The sequence below is a fragment of the Gadus macrocephalus genome, chromosome 13 (assembly GCF_031168955.1).
Source record: "Gadus macrocephalus chromosome 13, ASM3116895v1".
Lineage (NCBI taxonomy): Eukaryota > Metazoa > Chordata > Actinopteri > Gadiformes > Gadidae > Gadus > Gadus macrocephalus.
Window position 1 is genome coordinate 20667636 of NC_082394.1, and position 23267 is coordinate 20690902.

Here is a 23267-nt window from a genome sequence, read left to right on the forward strand (position 1 = left end):
AGTGGAAACATATCGTCAACAAACCAAAATCGCCCACCGGTGGGCGAATGGGTCTTAAGAGGTTCGTTAACAAACAATTTGTATGGAACAATCGGTTAAGGTAAGTTAAGTGCTTGAGTCACGACACTTTAGAGAATGTCTAGCGCGCAACTTGAATAAGCCATGTGCGATTTTACCCGGGCTCCAGCGCAACTTTCCCTACCAGGTGCAGCCTCAGGTAGCCTAGGACCATTCATACAGGAGCAAGCAAGAACGTTAACTTATTCTGTCCTTGGGAAACGAAAAAAAGGACAATCCGTTTCCGCTGTTGGAGCAGTTTATCATTGCACATTTACAAGGATCTTTTTATTTTTTAACGAAAAATAGACAATGACCGGGACATGTATTATTTAAGGTTGTCATATCGTACCATGTATATAACACTATAGTGGCACTCCGTCTCACTCCTACTCGTCCTTTGTACCACTTGTTGGAGTCAGCTGACAGCGTTTGCAACGCGGGCGAAAAGACTATACAATGTTCCTTCGTTTTTAAATGTTTACTTAAAAGTCTTCAAACAAAATACACGTCTTCAACAACTATATAAACTACGGTCTTACGCACGGTCAAAAAACTGTTTAGCTTCAATCAATGTTAGACTCCAAACTGAATTACGTTACCATCGTTACCGTTAAACATAGAGAATAACATATTTACCATTTATACCTCACTAAATTATCAACAGTTTTACACATTACGAATTAACATAAAATTACTATTAGCATTTATTAATCATTTTAAACTAAATATTTATTACAAATCAATTATTGGCATATTGGCTCTTACATTACCCGGCCCCTAATTGGTTAGGCAGGTGGACTAAGCAATTACAAACTAAAACATCAAGAGCCAAAATAAAACAATGCCCAACTAATACTGGTTTCTTGTGCTTCTTCCATTTTTTAAACGTTCTCTCTTGACACTGCTTCTTCTAACAAACACAGTTTGTTAACAGGCCTTTCCAAGATACTGGTCTTGGTCTTTATCTTCACTCTTCGAACCGCTCCGCTCGAGTCCGGTAAGGTTTCAACCACTCTTCCCATGAGCCAGGAGTTTCGAAGCGAAGAACTGTCCACTAACAACACAACATCTCCAGTAGAAAAGTTTATTCGCGGTCTTGACCACTTCTGCCGCTCCTGGAGTAGTGGGAGGTACTCACGGGTCCATCTGGTCCAGAACAAGTCTGCTATATATTGGACTTGCTTCCAGCGCTTTCTTGTGTATGCGTCGCTTTTGCTGAAAATGCCTGGAGGCATGGTGGGTTGCGACTTCAGCAGCAATAAATGATTGGGGGTCAGGCTCGAGGTCATTCGCGTCGTCCGAGATACTTGGCCTGCCGTTGATGATGCTCTCAACCTCGCACAGAACTGTCTGAAGACAATCATCATTCACAGCTTGTTCTTTCAACAAAGAATTTAGGATACTTCGCACTGTTCGAATCTGTCTTTCCCAAACCCCACCCTGGTGGGAAGCTGCCGGGCTGTTGAATATCCACTGTATTCCCTTCCCAGGTTTGCCATCTTTTGCTCTCCGACTCTTCCACTGATCCTGCGACACACTGCACACTTGTTGATTATTTTTCGGATAGCAGAATTGGCTTGCGGGATCCAATACTTGCTTCTTAGTTGTGCCATCACATAACTGCGTCCGCAGTGTCCTGTTCTTTGGTGTATGTCTCTCAAGATCAATGTGGCGACTCTACAGTGCTTAGAGAGTACCGCTGGGTGCTTGACGTTCTCTGGCATGGCCGACTTGTTGAGTCTTCCGCCAACTCTCAATGTGCCATCTTGCAGAATCGGATCCAGCTTGAGCAGCTGACTGTTTCGACTGACTTGTTTTCCCTTTAGCAGAGCTTTAATATCCTCTCGGTACTGTTGTCTTTGACTGAACTGGATTAATATGGACTCTGCAGCGACCATGTCCTCTAAGGTAAGTGGTCTCTTTTCTTTTGTTGTTCTGTATTTCTCCATGTGTTTTTCTAACTTTGATCTTCGCTTTTCGGGGTCCTTTTCGGTTTGATTGACTGTTCTCGAGAACTCCTTTCTTTCATCTTTCAGCTGGCGCAAGGTTTCCTTCAGCCGTAGAATCCAGGCCACCGACCTTTTCAGCTTATGCCAGTCCGAGTAGTAGTCGATCAATCTGTTAATTGGTTCCACGTTATCTTCAACTATGACTGTGTTGACTGAAACTATGTTCTTGACCTCTGGGTCATCTTGAAGGCTTTGCACAGGTTGTTTGGGCCAATCATGTTCGCCTTGCAGCAGGAATTTCGGTCCTTTAATCCATGTTCCTTCTTGCACCAATGTTTTGGCTTTCAGGCCCCTGCTAGCTTGATCTGCAGGGTTTTCTGCTGTGCCGACGTAGTTCCACTGAGACGGCTTGGTGGCTTCGCGAATCAGTGTAACTCTGTTTGCAACGAAAGTTTTGAATCGAGCTGTTTCACTGTCGATATACCTGAGTACGGTAGTGCTGTCTGTCCAAAAGGTAGACGGTTGGAGTGGAAGTTGAAGCTCTTGCCGTAACATCTTGTCCATCTTCACCGCCACGACTGCCGCGGTCAGTTCAAGCCGGGGTATTGTGACCTGCTTGAGCGGAGCCACTCTTGATTTCCCCATCAAAAACGAGCAATGTTTCCCACCTTGCTTGTTCTCTAGCAGCAGATATGACACAGTGCCGTATGCGTACTCTGAGGCATCCGAGAAATGATGTAACTGTGCCACGGCAGTGCATCCGAAATCTGGAGGTTTTAAACATCTGCTCACGTGGAAGTCAGTAAGGTGAGTAACATCTTCTTTCCATTTTTGCCAATCTTCAGCATGTTTTTTGCCAATGCTTTCATCCCAACTGTGCTGCTCCTTACAAAGCTCTTTTAGCAGAAGTTTTGCTGGCAGGACGACTGGCGCCAAGAAACCGAGGGGGTCGTAGACAGAGTTGACGACGGATAAAATGCCTCTCCTCGTCATCGGCTTGTCTTGCAGCTTCATGCTGTAAGTGAAAGCATCCATGTCTGTATCCCACTGTATGCCGAGAGTCCTCTCGACTGGTAGTGCGTCATGGCTTAGATCCAAGTCTTTTGCTTCACTAGCTCTGTGTACTTCTGGGATGGACATTAACACCTTCCGGCTGTTGCTCATCCACTTCGTTAGATTAAAACCTCCACTGGCACACAAGGTGCGGAGATCACTTGCCAATGTCGCAGTGTCTTCTTCTGTAGCTACGCTCTTTAAACAATCATCCACGTAAAAGTTCTGCAGAAGTGTTTGAACGGCTTCTGGGGTGGCAGTGGCTCTGTGGTCCTCAGCGGTTCTCCGAAGTGCGTACGAAGCAACGCTTGGCGATGAGGTGGCCCCAAATAGGTGCACTGCCATCCGGTATTCCTCCATGGGCCCATTCAAGTTACCATTGGGCCACCACAGAAAGCGGAGGAGATCTGCGTCTTCTTCTGGCACCTGAACTTGATAAAACATCGACTCGATATCTGCCATCATGGCTATTGGCAACCAACCAACGTGTTGGTCAGATCGGGTCCCTGTAGTAGTTCACCATTCAAAGACCGGCCCTGAAACGAGGCTGTGCAGTCGAAGACCACTCGTAGTTTTCTTTTCTTAGGGTGATACACCCGTGGTGCGGTATGTAGAACACCCTGTTGTCGTCCCGTTTCAGCTGGTGTGCCGGAACTTGGAAATCAAAGCCTTTGCTTATGATGTTGTCCATGAAGGCTTTGTACTCTTCACAGAACTCAGGATTCTTCTTGAGCTTTCTGTGCAAACTGGCTATGCGCTGCTCCGCCACACAGCGGTTATTAGGCATTTGGAGCTTCTCGTTCCTAAGCGGCAATCCAATGCTGTAATGTCCGTTCTCCAGTTTTGCTGTTTTGTGCACAGACTGCATGAAGTGTTTATCTTCTAGCGACAACTCTTCCTTGTCGTCGTAGTTGCGCTCTTGGAAATCAGTATTATACTGTTGGACAAGTAACTTCTCAACTTCAATCAATGAGATCCTGTTCACTGAACATTGAGGCGGTTTGTTCTCTGTGTCCTCCAGTTCCTTTCTCATGGGCCCATTCACTACCCATCCAATGGCAGTCTTAACGGCGTATGGTCCTCCATGTTGACTGTTAATAATGCGCCATGGCTCCATAGCCTTCGGACAGTTTGCTCCAATAAGTAGGCCTACATCTGCTACCAATCCTGGCAAACGCTGTCAGCTGACTCCAACAAGTGGTACAAAGGACGAGTAGGAGTGAGACGGAGTGCCACTATATTTTGTCAAAAAACTTGGCGTAACGGATCAATAAGCTCGTGCCCGTGCTCGGCCGTGGGGAGAGCGCAGCTGTCCACTCGGGAGATCGGGAGTACGGGAGAAAAGCCAAGAGAGCTCACCTGAAGAAGCTTATACAAGAAACGGTTAATCCTTAGAAGTATTCTCCAAAGAAAGGTAACGTGATTTGTTGATATTATCCTCGTGCATTCCCACAAGAGGATGCAGGAAGATAGTCGAAGCCCATAAAAACATTAAAAAAAAAGAAAAAAAAGAAAAGGAAATGCAAAGTTGTTGATTCTCCGTGTCAGCTCGTATTTTAAGCCAGACAGTCAATGTTGATTATTTGGGCTTCATTTAAGAAGTTGTATTGCCATTGTTCTTATGAAGAAAAAGTGACTTGAAGGATAAGTGCTTTTAAACCATTGCATGCAACTAAAGCCTAACTCTGCATTATTAACGATGGTAACGTAATTCAGTTTGGAGTCTAACATTGATTGAAGCTAAACAGTTTTTTGATAAAATATAGTGGCACTCCGTCTCACTCCTACTCGTCCTTTGTACCACTTGTTGGAGTCAGCTGACAGCGTTTGCAACGCGGGCGAAAAGACTAGACAATGTTCCTTCGTTTTTAAATGTTTACTTAAAAGTCTTCAAACAAAATACACGTCTTCAACAACTATATAAACTACGGTCTTACGCACGGTCAAAAAACTGTTTAGCTTCAATCAATGTTAGACTCCAAACTGAATTACGTTACCATCGTTACCGTTAAACATAGAGAATAACATATTTACCATTTATACCTCACTAAATTATTAACAGTTTTACACATTACGAATTAACATAAAATTACTATTAGCATTTATTAATCATTTTAAACTAAATATTTATTATAAATCAATTATTGGCATATTGGCTCTTACATTACATTGAACATTGAACACAAGAAATTGAAGAAATTCCATTTGTACCCATGTACTTTCACCATACATAACTATATAAAAAATAAAAGTGGCTGCAGGAAAAATATACATACAGTACGCAAAAATTTACTTCGACGGAAAGTCTTCCGATTGTGCTTCAGCTTCAGATGCCATCAAGAGGGGACTCTGGTCGTAATCAGTCGCAAGTCCGTCCCTGACCATTCATTAGCAGAATGCTAAGTACTCATTAATTTGACTTTTGAACTACAATCTATATTGAACTTGCGGAATCTACAATAAAATTTGCGATATTTCAACGACAAGCAGGTGAAAGAGATATATTTAGCCGTCTAGCCCCATAGACTCCCATTCAATCTGGACTCGCCCGCGATCACCACCAGTGGATTTCTGATGGAACTACAACCAAGATCGGTACAATGGGGCGTATGGGAAGTGCATAGGCTCTTCGTAGACGGGCTCTGGTAGTACGCATTCGGAAACGTTTTCCGTACTACACAATGCGTACTGAGCATTCGGACGCGCTATATTTGTGGCGTACTACAAAATGCATACTATAAAGCAGTCAAGTATGAGTTTTCGGATTCAGCCCAAAACACTGGCTCTAGCTCCGAACTAGCAGTGAGAGCATTATTTGCTAGAGGCGATTGGTCCATCCACATACGGTACTCCAGCTATCTTAAAGGTCCCATGACATGAAAATCTCAATTTATGAGGTTTTCTAACATAAATATGAGTTCCCCTAGCCTGCCTATGGTCCCCCAGTGGCTAAAACTTGCGTTTGGTGTAAAACGAGCACTAGCTGTTCTGCTCACCTTTGAAAAAACGGAGGCTCAAGCGCGCTGATTTGGAAATCTGTGCTCATGACGTCATGAGGAATCTCAGCTCCTCCCCTTACTCTGCCTGGCCCGCCCAGAGACGTTGGCCCGCCAATGAGACTCGACCGTGCGAGCGCCACATGTGTGTGTGTGAATTAGGGATGGGCATAATTAATCGATGCTCGATAATTGATCGTTAAGAAATGCGTCGATCAATTTATATTGTTATCGATTAAAAGGACGTTGTGTTGCATACTGTGAGTCTTGAAGCATTTAATTTAATATAACCCTGCCGACTGGTGGAAAGTGAATGGAAGAAGGTTCCCCAGGCTGTCAAAGTTAGCGCGACAATACCTCTGCATCCCCGCAACTTCGGTCCCGTCAGAGCGGGTGTTTTCTGCTGCTGGACTGACAGTTACAAGGCTGCGTTCGCGTCTGACCCCCGAGCATGTTAACATGCTTATATTCCTAAACAAAAATATGTAGGCTGGAGTTACTGTATGCTATGGACGACAGTCACCACCGTATGTGAGTCGCTCTTTTCTTTCTTAATGTGTTGACTCTCGCTCCGCTTGGTGCCTCTTGGAGTCGTTACATTTTGCCAAAACTGTGATATTTTAGCAACAAGTCCAGCCTTATATATGTTCAATAAGGTATTGCTTTTAGATAGACTAGTTCATGCAATTGTTTGTAAATGGGTGGCTCATCTTTTTGTTGCGAGCCTTTTCCGCGCGCCGGCTGCAGGCATTATATGTCGGCCTTTCCCCCCCCTTTTTTTTCATAACAGTTATACAGTTTAATGCCCACTTTTAGCCTACTGCCTTTTTTTGATTATTGTTGTCCGATAAGTTCGCTACTTATTGTAATTGGAATAGGCTACAGATTTAGTCTTGTTGAATCGTTTCCAAACCTTTAAGAGCGCCTGTAGGCGCATTGTTCGGACTTTACGAGCGCCGCATAGGCCTATAACCTATAATGCCTGTATTTATTATTTTAAAACTGTTAAACAGTTGTAGGTCTTCAAGTTAACTGTATTGTATTAATTTTGGCCCATACATTATTGTTGGAATAAAGATTTCATTGATAAAAACATTAGAAAAAAAACATAGAAAAAAGTTAATGATTAATCGATAATTGATCGATAACTCTAGCGATGCTCGATCAAGAAAATTTCTTCAAATGCCCATCCCTAGTGTGAATACACACACTGTAACGCAAGTGTTTCTTGTCGGTTCTTTGACGTGTCTTGTATTTCCACAACGAGACTGTCGTGGGGGTTATCTAAGCCATGGTTGAGAAGGAATTGGGGGAAAGGAACTTTGGTTTGACTCGCTGAAGTACATGAACTGCGACATGCCGCCGGTTGCCGCGAGGCACCATCGCGGCATGCCCGCTGCCCGCTGCCCATGGCAGCGGGCAGCCGGCCGCAGGCAGCGCGCGGTTCAGTCGACTTCAGGTTGATGTGAAAGTGGAAGAACCAGAGACGTCGCAGAACCCGACAAAGTCGTTTGTGATTCATAATATCGTCTGGAGGCGCACACAATATCTTATATGATATAGATATCTATGTATTATATGATATTATTTAGATATAGAGCTCCAGGACTGTAACGCAAGTGTTGAACACTTCCTTGTTATTTGGATAACCGTTCTGCTGTTGGTGTGATGGCTCATAACACGTCGGACTCTCGTCTCTGGTATTTCTACAACGAGACTCGTATTGGGGGTTATCTCAGCCAAGGTTGAGAATGAATTGGGGGGAAGGAACTTTGGCTTTGACTCCCTCAAGAACATGAACCACGACAAGGAGGAGAAAGGGATCTTTGCCGGGCAGCGCTTATGCACCTCCGCCTCCGGCGGTGGTCCCTCAGCGGGGCTCAAGCGGGAGACATTCGCCGCCAACAATCCCTTTCTCCTCCATGTCGTGGTTCATGTTCTTGAGGGAGTCAAAGCCAAAGTTCCTTCCCCCAAATTCATTCTCAACCATGGCTCAGATAACCCCCACGACAGTCTCGTTGTGGAAATACAAGACACGTCAAAGAACCGACAAGAAACACTTGCGTTACAGTGTGTGTATTCACATTGATGTGGACGTTGAAGAACCAGGAACGTCGGAGAACCCAACGCGGTCGTTTGAGATTCATAATATCGGCTCACACAGCTTTTGGCCGTGATAATATTTATTATATGATATAGATATGTGTAGGCTATATGATAATATTTAGATATAGAGCTCCAGGACTCCCGTGTGTTCTAGAATATTTACAGAACACGGCTAAAGGCTGTGTGCGGCTCGCCATTGCAATACATCCACTGTAAACAGAGCGCATGGTGGCTGCAAGCTGCTCAGGGCCACACCCCCACCCTCCTCCTTGACACGCCCACCGAAACAGCGCATTTGGGGGAAGCTCAATGTGCGACTGGCTCGGAGTGGCTGTAACTCTGCACCACGGCTGAATTTAGGGAACGTCTTTGAATACTGTGTTAGTTGCCCACTAATACCTATATTAAAGAATACATAAAATAGCATGTCATGGGACCTAAAGACGTTATAAACAAGCATCAAAATATGCTCCCCATATTCTTACAGTGTACATAGGGTGAGTAGTGGTTTCAAATAATGTGATTCTGCAGCAGGAGCATTATTTGATAGAGGCAATTGGTCTATCCACATAGGCTACTTTACCCCAGCTATCTTTAATAAAGACGTTATAAACAAGCATCAAAATATGCTCCCCATATTCTTGCAGTGTACATAGGGTGAGTAGTGGTGTAAAATAATGTGAAATACGTTATAAACAAGCATGTATTGCAGATGCTCACCATTTAACTTGAATTTTGAAGCATACCTCCTAAGGTTTAATTTCTGGGACTTATCAAAGCCATTCGGGAATGTTCCCAGCAGGAGGTCAAACGTTTGTTTCAATCTTTCCTCCATAGCTATACAAACACAAGTATTTAGAATTTATGTAACACGATAAATATCTTGTTATAACAAGACAAGATGTCGTCCCCCCTCCCTCTCCACCACCGAAATCTTTCTCCGCTCCCAGACCCGTAAAGATAACACATATATCATCTTATTTCAACATTCATCAGAAGTTTGCACATATTTACATGCTTAGAGGTGAAAATGCGCAATGTTAAACATATGTGTAAGATAATTGCGCAGTTAGGGTTAGGGTTACCAATAGAAAATAAATGACAAAAAAGGAAAGTAGATCAATATAACACAGGGGTCTCGAACTCAATTTACCTGGGGGCCGCTGGAGGTAGAGTCTGGGTGATGCTGGGCCGCATCATGCATTCCACAAAAAAGTACAAATATCCTTCTTCTCAAGCTTTACTATTAACAGTTCTGCAACATGAATGCTTTTTTGAACATGAATGGCTCTTTTGAACATGAACGGCTCTTTAAACAATGAACCTTCTTCAGAACATGAACTGTCCTTCTGAACATATGGCTTTTCTTGCCTACTCCTCCTGATCACTGCTGCTCTTCATCTGTTCATCATTTTAACATGGGAAGAAAAAAAAAGAAAAAAGCCCTAAACGCGCAGATGATTGCGGCAGAGAAACTGAGTAGTTTAAACTTCCAGGGTCGAATATTTTTGAGAAGAGATGCATGTAATAATTTCCTAAATGTATTACATGATTTTATCTCATGATATATAAATTTCAATTAATATGTGTCGGCCTCAACTTGATACAAAACACTCTTTCACACCGTCGATATTTCCTCTCCCACTGGACACACAGGAAGACACACACACACACACACACCTACCGACGTATCCAGGCCCATGCAGTTATAAAATGCAATCAAACATGTCAAAACATAGACATTTTCTATAAATAGCCTACCAACATTTGCAGTGAGAAAAACTGACGCACAGTTCATGCTCAGGGATATGAAGCTCCACAACTTGAGGAACTCCGTTGCTAAGCAGTTAGTTTCAGATGCTTCAGTAAGCTCAAATACATCAGAGGAGTCACACAGGAGAGAAGGGCGTATCTCCAGCGCACACACACTTGGGAGAAGCCATACCATTGGCCTACGTACATTTCATCTCCGTCTTATGTAAGTTTTTTGTGCGCAGCAAGCTTTATAAATGAGGCCCCCGGGCAAGCGCAGGGAGTGACTAAACTTTGATGTCAGGTAGGGGGCCACAAAATATCGTCCGGCGGGCCACGAGTTTAAGACCCCTGACATAACACAATGTGACACAATTGCAAAGGACTCGAGCATTATATAGGGTTCGGAGGTCCTGTCTTTGAACTACATAAAAATGTACCAAAGACCTTTTTGCGTCTGTCACTGGAAGCAACCAATTCCTGACAGATCGTTTTGCGATCCACAAGGTCAAGTTTAGCCTTATGAATGTGAAATAGAGCTACCTGGTTCAATCTTCCCTGTCCTATTGTCAAACGGAGCCACGTCTTGAGCCTTCTGAGGGCAGTGAAGCTTCTTTCAGCTTCTGCGGATGACGCAGGCATGACTAGAAACAACCGGATGAGAGTTTCCACTCCGTGAAACAAACTACGCATTATACTAGATATCTATGTGTAATATGATATTATTTAGATATAGAGCTCCAGGACTCCCGCCAGAGCACCCGTATTGTTTTAGAATATTTACAGAACACGGCCAAAAGCTGTGTGCGCCGCGCCATAGAGTGGCGAAGTCACGCCCCTTCCGGTAGAGCTCATGGGACCTATGTGATCGAAAAATATGAATGGGTGTCAATGGAGAGAAAATAATTATTTTCTGGTCCCAGTCTTTATATGCCCTGGATTACACATATGTTGTTTGTGGATTTAAATGATAATCTTTCATGCAAAGAAAACTAAAAAATTTCGGGAAGAAGTTTGATAATTTTAGGTTTTATGTGAGGCCGCTTTGTGAACTACAGCTCTTCGCTGCTCTCGACGCATATGATATACGTCACCACACCCGCACTTGGAACTCGGTACAGAGATGGCGATCTCTCTGCTCCACTTCACCACTTTTTTTTCAAGGCAAGGATAAAAGCATAGAAAGAGGTGCAAACCATTATAAGTCGGGGCACGTGCAGAGTTTCAGTTAGGCCGATGGGAAGATTGTCGGTCTTCTCCACGCCAGTCGCAGGGAGCGTGACGTCACATACGAGCCGTGTAGTCTTTCTCGTTGTGTTTTCTCTACAGCCTTTATCTGAACAATTGCACAATAAACGGTCGAAAAATTATCCTTTAAATCCACAAACAACATATGTGTAATCCAGGGCATATAAAGACTGGGACCAGAAAATAATTATTTTCTCTCCATTGACACCCATTCATATTTTTCGATCTCATAGGTCCCATGAGCTCTACCGGAAGGGGCGTGACTTCGCCACTCTATTGCGATAGAGACAATTATCTACGACCGTGCGAGTGCCACGTGTGTGTGTGTGTGTGTGTGTGTGTGTGTGTGTGTGTGTGTGTGTGTGTGTGTGTGTGTGTGTGTGTGTGTGTGTGTGTGTGTGTGTGTGTGTGTGTGTGTGTGTGTGTGTGTGTGTGTGAATACACATACTGTAACCCAAGTGTTGTACATTTCTTTGTTATTTGGATATGCCTATCTGAAGTACATAAACCGCAACATGGAGGAGAAAGGGATCGTTGCCCGCGATTGTCTCCCACCGGAGCCCTGCTGCCTGTTGCCTGCATACAATGGTGTTGACGACCCAGTGGGACAGCCTCTGTTTGGACAAGGCACAACCTCGGTTAGGGCCACTTTGACACAGAAACAGTTGCTCGGACTGCCGTATATCTAGATGGGTATTTCAAAACGTGAGCAGCTTTTACTTCTTCTCCACCTAGTTTGATCATTACGATCATTCAAAAAAAACATGCGATTTCCCAGACATTTGACCGATGGAACCAGGAGCCTCGGAGGCGGGACTTATTCTTCAGAGGTCTATTATAGCAATAGGGCTATATTTGTTAGTTGAACATCAATATTATACTAGTTTGATTATAGTACTAAGGCTACATCTGTTCGTTTTCTATTAAACTTATTTGTTGAATAAGTTGAATAGATTCTGTGGACTGAATCAGTTATCACTGATTCAGTCCACAGAATCAGAATCAGGATCACTGATCCACAGATCAGTGATAGCCTGGCCCAACCAGGTTCAATCATTCTGGCCCCCTAATCATCCTCCTGTATAATTGGCTGACTCATTAATTCCGTCAATCTCCACCTCAAGCTGGTGTGTGGTGAGCGTTCTGGCGCAGATTGGCTGCCGTGCATCACCCAAGTGGGTGCTACACACTGGTGGTTGTTAGTGAGGTTCCCCCTTCCCTGTAAAAGCGTCTTTGAGTGTCTAGAAAAGCGCTAAATAAATTCAATCCATTATTATTATTATTATAACATTTATTCTTTAACTTGATTTAGGATTAAAGTGTATTCTGAAGTGCAAATAATATTACAAAAACATGTTCCAAAAGTGTTACAATACAGCTGTTATTTATTCACAAAAACAAAGTTAAATCAAATCACATTGATAATTTTGGCCTTATTTACATGCATCATATCCAGTTCAATTGGAACGTATTAACATTAAAGGCTACGCGCATTATATACAACACACCTTCAACGGGCCATGGTTCAAATGCCTTTCATAATAACCCGACAACACAGGTCTTTGTGACCAAATCCCTGTAGCTCTCGGTCCTGGCTTCACTGAAACATCCTTACCAAAATCTTTGTCAAACAAATAGCAATAGAGCACTTTGCTATTTAGGACACTTGGTGAAGGACTTGTATGGTGATTCACTGTTACTTGGATTCACCAAAATACATAAGTGCTTCGACGCCCTTACTTTCATTCATTGGCTGGCAGGATCCCAAACTGATACTGGTGACTGATGTTTGAGTGAAGCCAGGATAGAGTTACAAAGGTTAGACCCCCAGACTGTTCTTGACCTTTAAGTTATTTTTTGGCACTCTTTTAACAGCCTCCTGTCCATCTTGGAATTCTGAAGACCATTTTGTGCTGATGCATGATGAGCCAAGGTTTCCCATCTCCTTACTTTTGCACATCATACAGAAATAGGCAGTGTTCAAAAATAGAAACCTCACACCATCAATTGAATGTGCTTGCAGAATATGCCGAGATCACCATGAGATCTAGGGCCATTTAGAGAAACTTCTAAATTTCACCAAAAATTTAGAAATTCCACAACTTCAGCAGTGAATCTAAAGCTCAATGCCAACGAGTTAAGTGATCTTCATGTTAGATTATGTGTCAGTCATTCAGTCCACATTTTAAACTGTATTTAGATTTTCCCTGGAAGCTATCTGCATGGTTTCTGGCTCAACTGGTTCTCACAGTTTTGCAGTTCTGCACAAATCTAATAATGCATTGAAGTACAAGTACACGTAATGCAGTGTTTTTAAGCGGTTACCGATATTCATTTAGTTAAAAAAAGATGTATACATATTCTTTGTGATTCACAGGATCTTTAAGGGAATGAAACAGTGATTTTATAAGTTCAGATAAAAAAAACACAAAAGATGGGTTACAATCAGAAGAGCACTGCATAAAATCCAATAAAGTATTCAGATTCTCTCATATGGACACACACTCACACAAACAAAGACACATGCACACATACAAATGAATCAACACCCATGCATCCTTCCCAAGAGAAAAAAATAGTCTACATATTGGTTCATTTTTAATTTTCAGCTCAACATTTAGAATGACTAAAAGCCAAATACAGAGTCTGCCCGTGGTGTTAGTTTTGACAAGTAACATTGACTGCTAAGGTAGCTCGTGCTGTACAACATTTTAGCATAACAGCTACTCAACAGCAGAAAATACACAGACTAGAGCTGTACAGAATATACATAAAGGACTGTCAAAATCTTAAGTCCAAATAGTCCTTCCTTTCCTGCAAAACACATTTGCACGGCATAGTTCTACTTCTGCATATCTACACACTAGGCAATGTAAACAAAAAAACATAAAAGATCTGAACAAAATCACTCTGTAATATAAGCCGAAATTAGAACTCACATTTGAAAGAAAACTAAATATGGTGTGAGAAAATGTCCACTACCTCACAGAGCTGATGATCAATCCATTGTCAATCAGCCTTTCTTCAGGAAGGCATTTTTTTGCTTTCCTCTTGTATCTCACACACACACACACACACACACACACACACACACACACACACACACACACACACACACACACACACACACACACACACACACACACACACACACACACACACACACACACACACACACACACACACACACACACACCTTGTGTGTCAGCGGGCCACCTCCAGGCCCTCAAGGCCCAGCCGATGCCAGTCCACCCAGTGCTGACCAGGAAGGAGCTTCTTCAGGGGGATGAAAGTCTCCCCCAGCAGGGAGTTCTCCCAGAAGGGCCCGTCCCCCAGCACCCGCAGGTGGATCACCCTCTGGTCCAGGTCCCCGTGGGGGATGCGTTCATACACCAGCTGAGGGGAACAGGGGGAACAGTCAGTCAGCTGTACAGGAGGAACAGACAGTCAGCTGTACAGGAGGAACAGTCAGTCAGCTGTACAGGAGGAACAGTCAGTCAGCTGTACAGGAGGAACAGTCAGTCAGCTGTACAGGAGGAACAGACAGTCAGCTGTACAGGAGGAACAGTCAGTCAGCTGTACAGGAGGAACAGTCAGTCAGCTGTACAGGAGTAACATACAGTCAGCTGTACAGGAGGAACAGTCAGTCAGCTGTACAGGAGGAACAGTCAGTCAGCTGTACAGGAGGAACAGTCAGTCAGCTGTACAGGAGGAACAGTCAATCAGCTGTACTGGAGGAACAGTCAGTCAGCTGTACAGGAGGAACAGTCAGTCAGCTGTACAGGAGGAACAGTCAGCAGTACAGGAGGAACAGACTGTCAGGATATATGGTCTAAACTTAAGATAGCCCTGTTAGCACCCATTATGACAGCGATGTTGGCACCCATTATGACAGCACTACTTGCAACCATTATGACAGCGCTGTTACCCTGAGTTACGCTGGTCCTCTGACGGGTCAGAACCTGAGTTACTCTGGTCTTCAGACGGGTCAGACCCTGAGTTACTCTGGTCTTCAGATGGGTCAGACCCTGAGTTACTCTGGTCTTCAGACAGGCCAGACCCTGAGATCCAGACTGCTCCTCCCCTCCCAGCTGGTGGGTGGGGCTGTGCTCACCATCTCGTTGTAGGTGGGGTTGCAGGTGCGCCGTGCAGCCTTGGTCTTCTTCTTGCTGGTCTTTTGGGGGTCCGGCAGCAGGTAGAGCTTCACATAGGGGTCCGGGTCCGTCCCGTCCTGGAGGGGCTGCTGGTGTCAGGTACCGGTAAGAGATGAGGCACAACACACACACACTTTAACCTGCTGACCTATAGCCTGATGACCCAGGGGGGAGTGAACCCACACTGTAACCTGCTAACCTTTAACTTGCTTACCTTTAATCCGTTGACCCAGAAGGGAGTGAACCAACACATAACCTGCTGACCTTTAACCTGCTGACTCAGAGGGGAGTGAATCCACTCTTAACCTGCTGACCTTTAACCTGCTGAACCATAGGGGAGTGAACCCACACAACAACAACTTACCAGGCCGCGTATGTGCATGACCATGATGAACAGCTTGTCACTCTTGTAGGAGATGGACAGCTTGACCTCCCCCATGTCCTTCCCCGAGGTGGGCGACCAGGAGAGCTCTGAAGACAAAGCATCAATTAATCTGGAGCACAACCAGAACACGGCCACAGAGAATCACCTCACCGCAATGTTGTTTTGGTTTCTCTCTCTTCTTCAACCATTGGTGGAGGACCAAAATAAATATTACATTAAATATTAACTATTGCAATGTGCTAAAAGAGCACATGATTTTTCAAACAGAAAATTATCACTAAGATGGTATGTGCCGACAAGAAGCAAACGTTAACCAAATATAATTTGAGATCAACTACTTCCTGAAACATGCATGACCGGATCAGGACTTTGCTCAGCATGTGACCTTGGCCTTGTTTCCCGATAACGATGGATCTTCGCTTGTACGATCATTCTCATGATGGATCTCACGAACCATCGTGAATTTCTTTAGAGCGTTTCCCGAAACTACTCTTAACATGAACGTGATCACTACGTTCGTAGGATTATAACTGTCTACTGACACGGTGCTGAAATGGGCTCCGTACTGAGGGAGACGCAGGAATGTCGCAGGAAAATGGGGTTAAAATATCTCCCCATCAAGGCCAACAGCAGAGTAGCCAATGAAAAGAATAGACTGCAATAATTTGAATGCTAAAGATATTAAAACACAATTGATTAGGCCTAAGCCGACATATGTATCGGTCGTAATGCTGAATGCACTGTGCGTACATTTTTTCACGGCATTTCCCCCCATCCATATTACAAAAATCAAAAATAGCTTGTGTGACAACTAGGTGCTGATTTCTGAAACATGCTTTGCGCAGCAAAGACTTTATCTGATTCTGCATAAGGTTTCATTGATTGGCGTGCACTCTCTAGTCTAGAATATTTGTAGACATTAAAAATGCAACGTTCCATTCATTCATTATCATTCAAACGCAGAGGCTAGGCATTGACACACGGCTATTGTTGACTCGATTAGGAGAGCTTGGTCTAGATCCTGCCTATATTGTTGGGCAGGATGATGTAGGCTATAGGTCTTTAATCGCTGCCACGCCGATTCGGTCGCAGCTTGGCATGCCCGGTGATTTCACCTTTTTATCTCAAGTTTCCTGTATAAAACCGAGGGGGTCAACCCGGCGCGGGCTTTCTTGGTTCACTGGAGAAGGCGGGGCTGCGCACGGAGTCTAGACCTCTTTAGAATAATTTGTATTATTGCATACTCCCGAATGTTTTAATTTTTTTTTTAATGAAGACACCCGCATGCAATAATGAGTTCACGTCTGAGTGTAGACTACAAACGCGATTAACTATGGTCACGGATGTTCGTTACTGTCTAGACACGGTCCAATGAATAGTGAACTTCATCACAGCCTCACCGAAGCGCCGGTGACAGTGCTTAATGCAAACAATCGCAACAAAAAACGCCTGCAGAAATTATCCGACACCCGCTGGTCTCAGCATGATTCTTGTCTACAGTAGCCTATGTCTTCTGTCATTGATCAATATGAGGACATTTTAACCACGATGGTTGAATATAAAATCTGAGGGAGACAGCAAGTGCAACTCGAAAGCGACCTCCCAAACAAGAGCAATGGAATCATTCGATTTTATTATATGCCTTGTGACGTGGCGTTTGATCGGTTCATTTCGGCTGCGCATGTATTTTTGGAATTTTAAATTGCTGCAAAAAAATATGTTGTTGTTGACTTCTAACATGTCTCTATCATTGCTGTTTGAATCTAACAGTAGTCTATGAGTTATGTATCGGCAGTAACCACTGTTTTTGGTTGCGAAATTTTGACAATTGGGCATTCCGTGGTATTGGATGTGTTTTAATTTTTTTTTTTACCATTTTGGACACATTTGAACTGTCTAAACAGGTGAAAGAGGCTACTCATTGTAAGGGGCACACTCTAGACCTGGTTATCACAAAGGGCCTCAATGTTTCTGATCTCTCTGTGACTGATCCTTCCTTGTCTGACCACTTTTGCGTTTTCTTTAACATATCTTTTATTCCTGACATTCAGACAAAATCAAATACTGTCAAAAAACATAGGGTTTGAATGTGGTCGATAGTGTTTAAATATGGTCGATAGTGTTTAAATGTGGTCGATAGTAGTGATGGGAATTTCGATTCACTTAGAAGATTCATAGTCCTTTGAGTGAATCACTAAAAAGATCCGAATCTTTTGAGTCCTTTGAATCTGAATCAGTTGAAATTTTGTCGCTGAATGAGCCCAGCAGCCCACTCCCTAGTGCCTAATGCGCACGCTCACAGCAAACCACTGTAATGCAGTTTTGAGGATATCCAGGGGAAATACGCAAGAAGGACTTTCTCAGCGCAGGCCGAACATTATGGAACATATTTGAATATTAAAAAGGATGCATTGCGAACATCGGAGATGTCGCCAACGTGACTGCTATCTGAATTAGGAAAAAAACGTATGGATTAATTTTTTTTCTCTTCGAAGCTCGTCAAACACAGAAATATTCTGAGAGTTCACATAGTCAGCAAACAACTTTATTTTTAATAAGCCACTTTCATTTTAGAATACAATCTCTCGTAAAATAATGCATTTGTAACAAAAGAGTTTAACGATTTACATTCAGTATGAGCCCGACCCATTTAGTATGAGTCCGTTGAGTTGGTCTTTCACTCAACAGGATATGAGTCCGACCCATTCAATATGAGTAATTTGAGTTATCTTTCACTCAACCAGATACGAGTCCGACCCATTTCAACTGAGTCCTTTGAGTTATTCTTTCACCCAGCCGGATACGAGTCAGACCCATTTCATCTGAATCCTTTGAGTTAGTCTTTCACTCAACCAGATACGAGTCCGACCCATTTAAACTGAGTCCTTTGAGTTATTCTTTCACCCAGCCGGATACGAGTCAGACCCATTTCATCTGAATCCTTTGAGTTAGTCTTTCACTCAACCGGATACAAATCCGACCCATGAATTCGCTCAGTCTATGGATCTGGATCTGTGTACAGCTCTGTCTACAGGAAGTTCTTATTCAACCACGCAGCTGGCAGCTCCGGGTCCGTATGCTTAATCTAAGTTACTATGCAGATGAAAAACGGATGTGTTAATGTTGTTATAGACCTACAGTTTGATGACATTCGTGCATTGTTTTAATAATGTCGTCCGTAGCTGCCAGAACCGAAAGATTCGGGTTAATTTAGACCACGGACTCGTGACTCATGGGTGAATGTAAGGATTCGGTTCTTTGAATCCGATTGACTCAGATTCAACCATCACTAGTCGATAGTGTTTGAATATGGTCGATAGGGTTTAAATGTGGTCGAGAGGGGTTTACATGTTTGAATGTGGTTGATAGGGTTTACATGTTTAAATGTGGTCGATAGTGTTTAAATATGATCGCTAGTGTTTACTTGTGGTCGATAGTGTTTAAATGTGGTCGATAGTGTTTAAATGTGGTCGATAGGGTTTACATGTTTAAATGTGGTCGATAGTGTTTATATATGGTCGATAGGGTTTACATGTGGTCGATAGGGTTTACATGTGGTCCATAGTGTTTAAATGTGGTCCATAGTGTTTAAATGTGGGCGATAGTGTTTAAATGTGGGCGTTAGTGTTTAAATGTGGTCGATAGGGTTTACGTGTGGTCCATAGTGTTTAAATGTGGGTGATAGTGTTTAAATGTGGGCGATAGTGTTTACATGTGGTCGATAGGGTTTACATGTGGTCCATAGTGTTTAAATATGGTCGATAGTGTTTAAATGTGGTCGATAGTGTTTACATGTGGTCGATATTGTTTAAATGTGATCGATAGTGTTTAAATATGGTCGATAGTGTTTAAATGTTCTTTTCCCTCACTCTCCACCTCATCCCTAACTCTCCACCTCAAGCTGGTGTGTAGTGAGCGTTCTGGCACCGATTGGCTGCCGTGCATCACCCAAGTGGGTGCTACATATTGGTGGTGAGGTCCCCCCTTCACTTTAGGCGTCTTTGAGTGTTATTAATTATTATTATTATTCATGTTTAACCTCTGTTTTCCTTTTATTCCTAGTCTGTTTTACATAGTTTTGAATGATGACTATATGCTCTGTAAGGTGACCTTGGGTGTCTTGAAAGGCGCCTCTAAATTTAATGTATTATTATTATTATTATTAAAAAACGGTATATCAATGAAGATTCTAATGTACTTTTTAAAAAGGCCATCTACTTGCTACTACCTCTCAACCCATGTTCTGCTGATGATGATCTTGTAGAAAACTTTAATTTGAAAATTTTGAAAGTCATAGATGTCATTGCACCTTATAAGGTTAAAACGATTTATGGAAAGCAAAAGGCACCCTGGAGAAAAGCTGCTTCTGTAACGGCACAGAAAAAGAATGCAGGAAGGTTGAACGCATCTGGCGTAAAACAAAACTTCATATTCAACATGATATCTATAAAGAGAGCCTCCGTGCCTACAATTTAGAGTTAAAAAGTGCGAGAGAAACATTTTTCTCCAATATCATTAAAATCAACACTAATAATGCAAAAACCCTGTTTGCAACTGTTGACAGACTGACCAACCCCCCAACACAAATTCCACCTGATCTCCATTCCAAGCAGAAATGCAATGAGTTTGCAGCTTTTTATACTGATAAAATTGAAGGGCAAATCATGCAAAATAACAATATTGACCATCATTGCTATGCTGATGACACGCAAATCTATGTATCGCTATCACCAAATGACTATCGGCCCATAGATCTGCTGTGCCAGTGCATTGAGCAAGTGAAAGAATGGATGTGCCGAAATTTCCTTCAACTAAATGAACACAAAACAGAGATAATTGTATTTGGTTCTAAAACGGAAAGGCTTAAAGGAACCCAACACCTTCACTCTCTGTCCCTGAAAACCTCAATCAAAGCCAGAAATCTAGGGGTTATCATGGATTCAGATTTACATTTTGACAGTCACATCAAATCAGTTACAAAATCTGCATATTATCACCTTAAAAAAGGTAGCAAGACTTTGAGGGCTCATGTCCATCGAAGACTTACAAAAACTTGTACATTCCTTTATCACTAGTAAGCTTGATTACTGCAATGGTCTCCTTACAGGTCTCCCAAAACAAACTCTGAGGAAGCTTCAGCTTGTTCAGAATGCTGCTGCTAGAGTTCTAACAAAGACCATAACAATTTGAACATATTACACCAATTCTGAAATCGTTACATTGGCTTCCTGTAAGTCAGAGAATTGATTTTAAAATCATGTTGCTAACCTACATGGTTCAGGCCCAAAATATTTAACTGATATGCTTCCACTACATAAGCCTTCTAGACCACTAAGATCCTCTGAGAACAATCTGCTAATTATTCCCAGAGTAAACACGAAACATGGGAAAGCAGGATTTAGTTGCTATGCAACAAATAGCTGGAATAAACTCCCTGAGGATTTAAGACTTGCCCCAACTCTGAGCACCTTTAAAACAAGACCGAAGACTTTTATGTTTGCTTTAGCTTTCTTCTAAATGTTAAATACATTGCACTTTCTAAAAAGCTTTTTTAACTTTGCCTTTATTTTCTATTTTAATACTAAAATGCCTTTTTAACTTTCTATTTTACCCATGTCTTTGCATACGTTTTATTTTACTTATCTATTATTTTATTTTATTGTATGACAATGTTTATATGTGAAGCACTTTGAGTCTGCCTTGTGTATGAAAAGTGCTATATAAATAAAGTTGCCTTGCCTTTTAATAAAACACATCCAATACACGGAATGTCCGCTGGTGACGCCACTGAGGCTATAGTAGGCTAACGATGCTCTTAGCATCCTACGAGTACCCCTGGAGTCCTCGTTAGCTTTTAACGAACGAGCGTTTTCACGACGTTCGTTACCAACGATGCTTTCGGGAAACGGTTTGAAAACTGTATGATGCTCGTACGACGCGCTTCACGATCCACTTAGGCTAACGATGCTTTCGGGAAACTGGGCCCTGGTCAGAGATGATGTTTCTGTTTGTTAGAGTTTGATAAACAAATTAGTAACCAGGGTGTAGGGAAGGAGCAGGCGGAGCAGCTCACATGAGCAGTGTTAACCGGCTGGTTTGTTAGTGTTTGTGTGAGCAGTGGTTACTGGCTGGATTGTCAGTGTTTGTGTGAGCAGTTTTTACCGGCTGGTTTGTTAGTGTTTGTGTGAGCCGTGGTAACCGGCTGCTTTGTTAGTGTGTGTGAGCAGTGTTTACCGGCTGGTTTGTTGTGCAGGGGCTGGAGGGGGGTGCCTGGTCTCTCGTCTCTCGGCAGCGGGTGGAAAAAGGTGTAGATGAGGTCACACTGAAGAGAAGAGTTTAGACAGTCAGACACTTCAAACCACATCGAGGTCTACAAAGAAATGGACAAATCCCAAATGTTCTGCCTTTATATGTATCTGATAATATTTGGTACATTAATTATTGTAATATTGTTGATCGACACAAATAACAACTCGGTTTTCAAACACTATATTGCCTCTGAAACAGCAACACTCAGTGGTCCAGTCATTGCTGGTGAGGTCCACATATGCCTCAAGTTGTCTCAAGTCTCAAGTTGTGCTGTAATGTAATTTATTTGCAGTTAATGCAGTAGTTTATTGAGATAGATCATTTCAGTTCAAGCCACTAGGTGTTGTGTAAAGTAGAAACTAACTATTCTTCGAACCGAGAGTAACGCATGTAACGGTTCTATTTCATGCCTACTGAATGCCAGAGGCAGTGCTTTAGACTTAGACTTTATTGATCTTTTTGGGATGACTCCCTCAAGGAAATTGAATTTCCAGTAGCTAACAGAAACACAACACAATATCTATATACAATATAAGATAAAACAATAAACTCTTAGCCAACTATAAACAGTGAACAATAAACTCTTAGCTAATATAGAAAGTAGAGATAAGAATACAAGTAAAACAGGATTCAAGTAAAATAAAATAAATAAATGTAGAGAACTGTATAGAGGATAAATATAGATAAATATATGGCTGTTTATGGCATTGTGTATGTCATACAGTGGATAAATAAATAAATAAATAAATAAATGATAAATGACAAATGACATTCGCAGAAATTAGCAGTTAAATACCGGTAAATTAAATTAGCAGTTAAATTAAGCGATGGATTAGGTTATTGCACAAAAAAAGAAGAGTGTCCAGGTATGTATGTGGGTAGATTAGGTTATTGTTATTGCACAGTGCACCACTCCTTCCCTTCTGTCCTCTTCACTCTATTTCCTCCTCCTCCTCCCCCCGAGTGAGGAGTTGTAGAGTGTGATGGCATGAGGGACGAAGGAGTTCTTTAGTCTGTGGGTCCTAACTTTGGGAAGGAGCAGCCTTCCACTGAACAGGCTCCTCTGGTTGCCTGTTCAGTGGAGTTCAGTATACAAAAAAGTATGTCACGGTATGATTTTAGGCATAGACGGTAACGGTAATATATCACGGTATGTTAATTTTATCTTCTAATTTCGATATAAATGCTTCTGAAGGGGTAAAATCCTGGTTAGGCAGTAAAGCTGCATAAAGAAAATGCTAAAACTTTTCTCAAG

At 42.5% G+C, this 23267-nt stretch overlaps 1 protein-coding gene across 4 annotated transcripts in view; it reads right to left on the reverse strand.

Annotated features, from left to right (window-relative positions):
- Positions 1 to 12531: 12531 nt before the first annotated feature.
- The window catches only part of pik3c2b (phosphatidylinositol-4-phosphate 3-kinase, catalytic subunit type 2 beta), a 79539-nt gene continuing 68803 nt past the window's right edge, over positions 12532 to 23267 (reverse strand). For 2 of the 4 annotated variants that reach the window (XM_060068623.1, XM_060068622.1), the window contains exons 30-33: positions 21938 to 22025; positions 15683 to 15789; positions 15279 to 15407; positions 12532 to 14560 (exon numbers count right to left, since the gene is read on the reverse strand). In XM_060068623.1, coding sequence (XP_059924606.1) covers positions 14369 to 14560; positions 15279 to 15407; positions 15683 to 15789; positions 21938 to 22025 — 516 coding nt within the window. In that variant the 3' untranslated portion in view covers positions 12532 to 14368. The remainder of the gene's footprint in view (positions 14561 to 15278; positions 15408 to 15682; positions 15790 to 21937; positions 22026 to 23267) is intronic. The other 2 variants (XR_009528615.1, XM_060068624.1) reach the window with 2 other exon arrangements.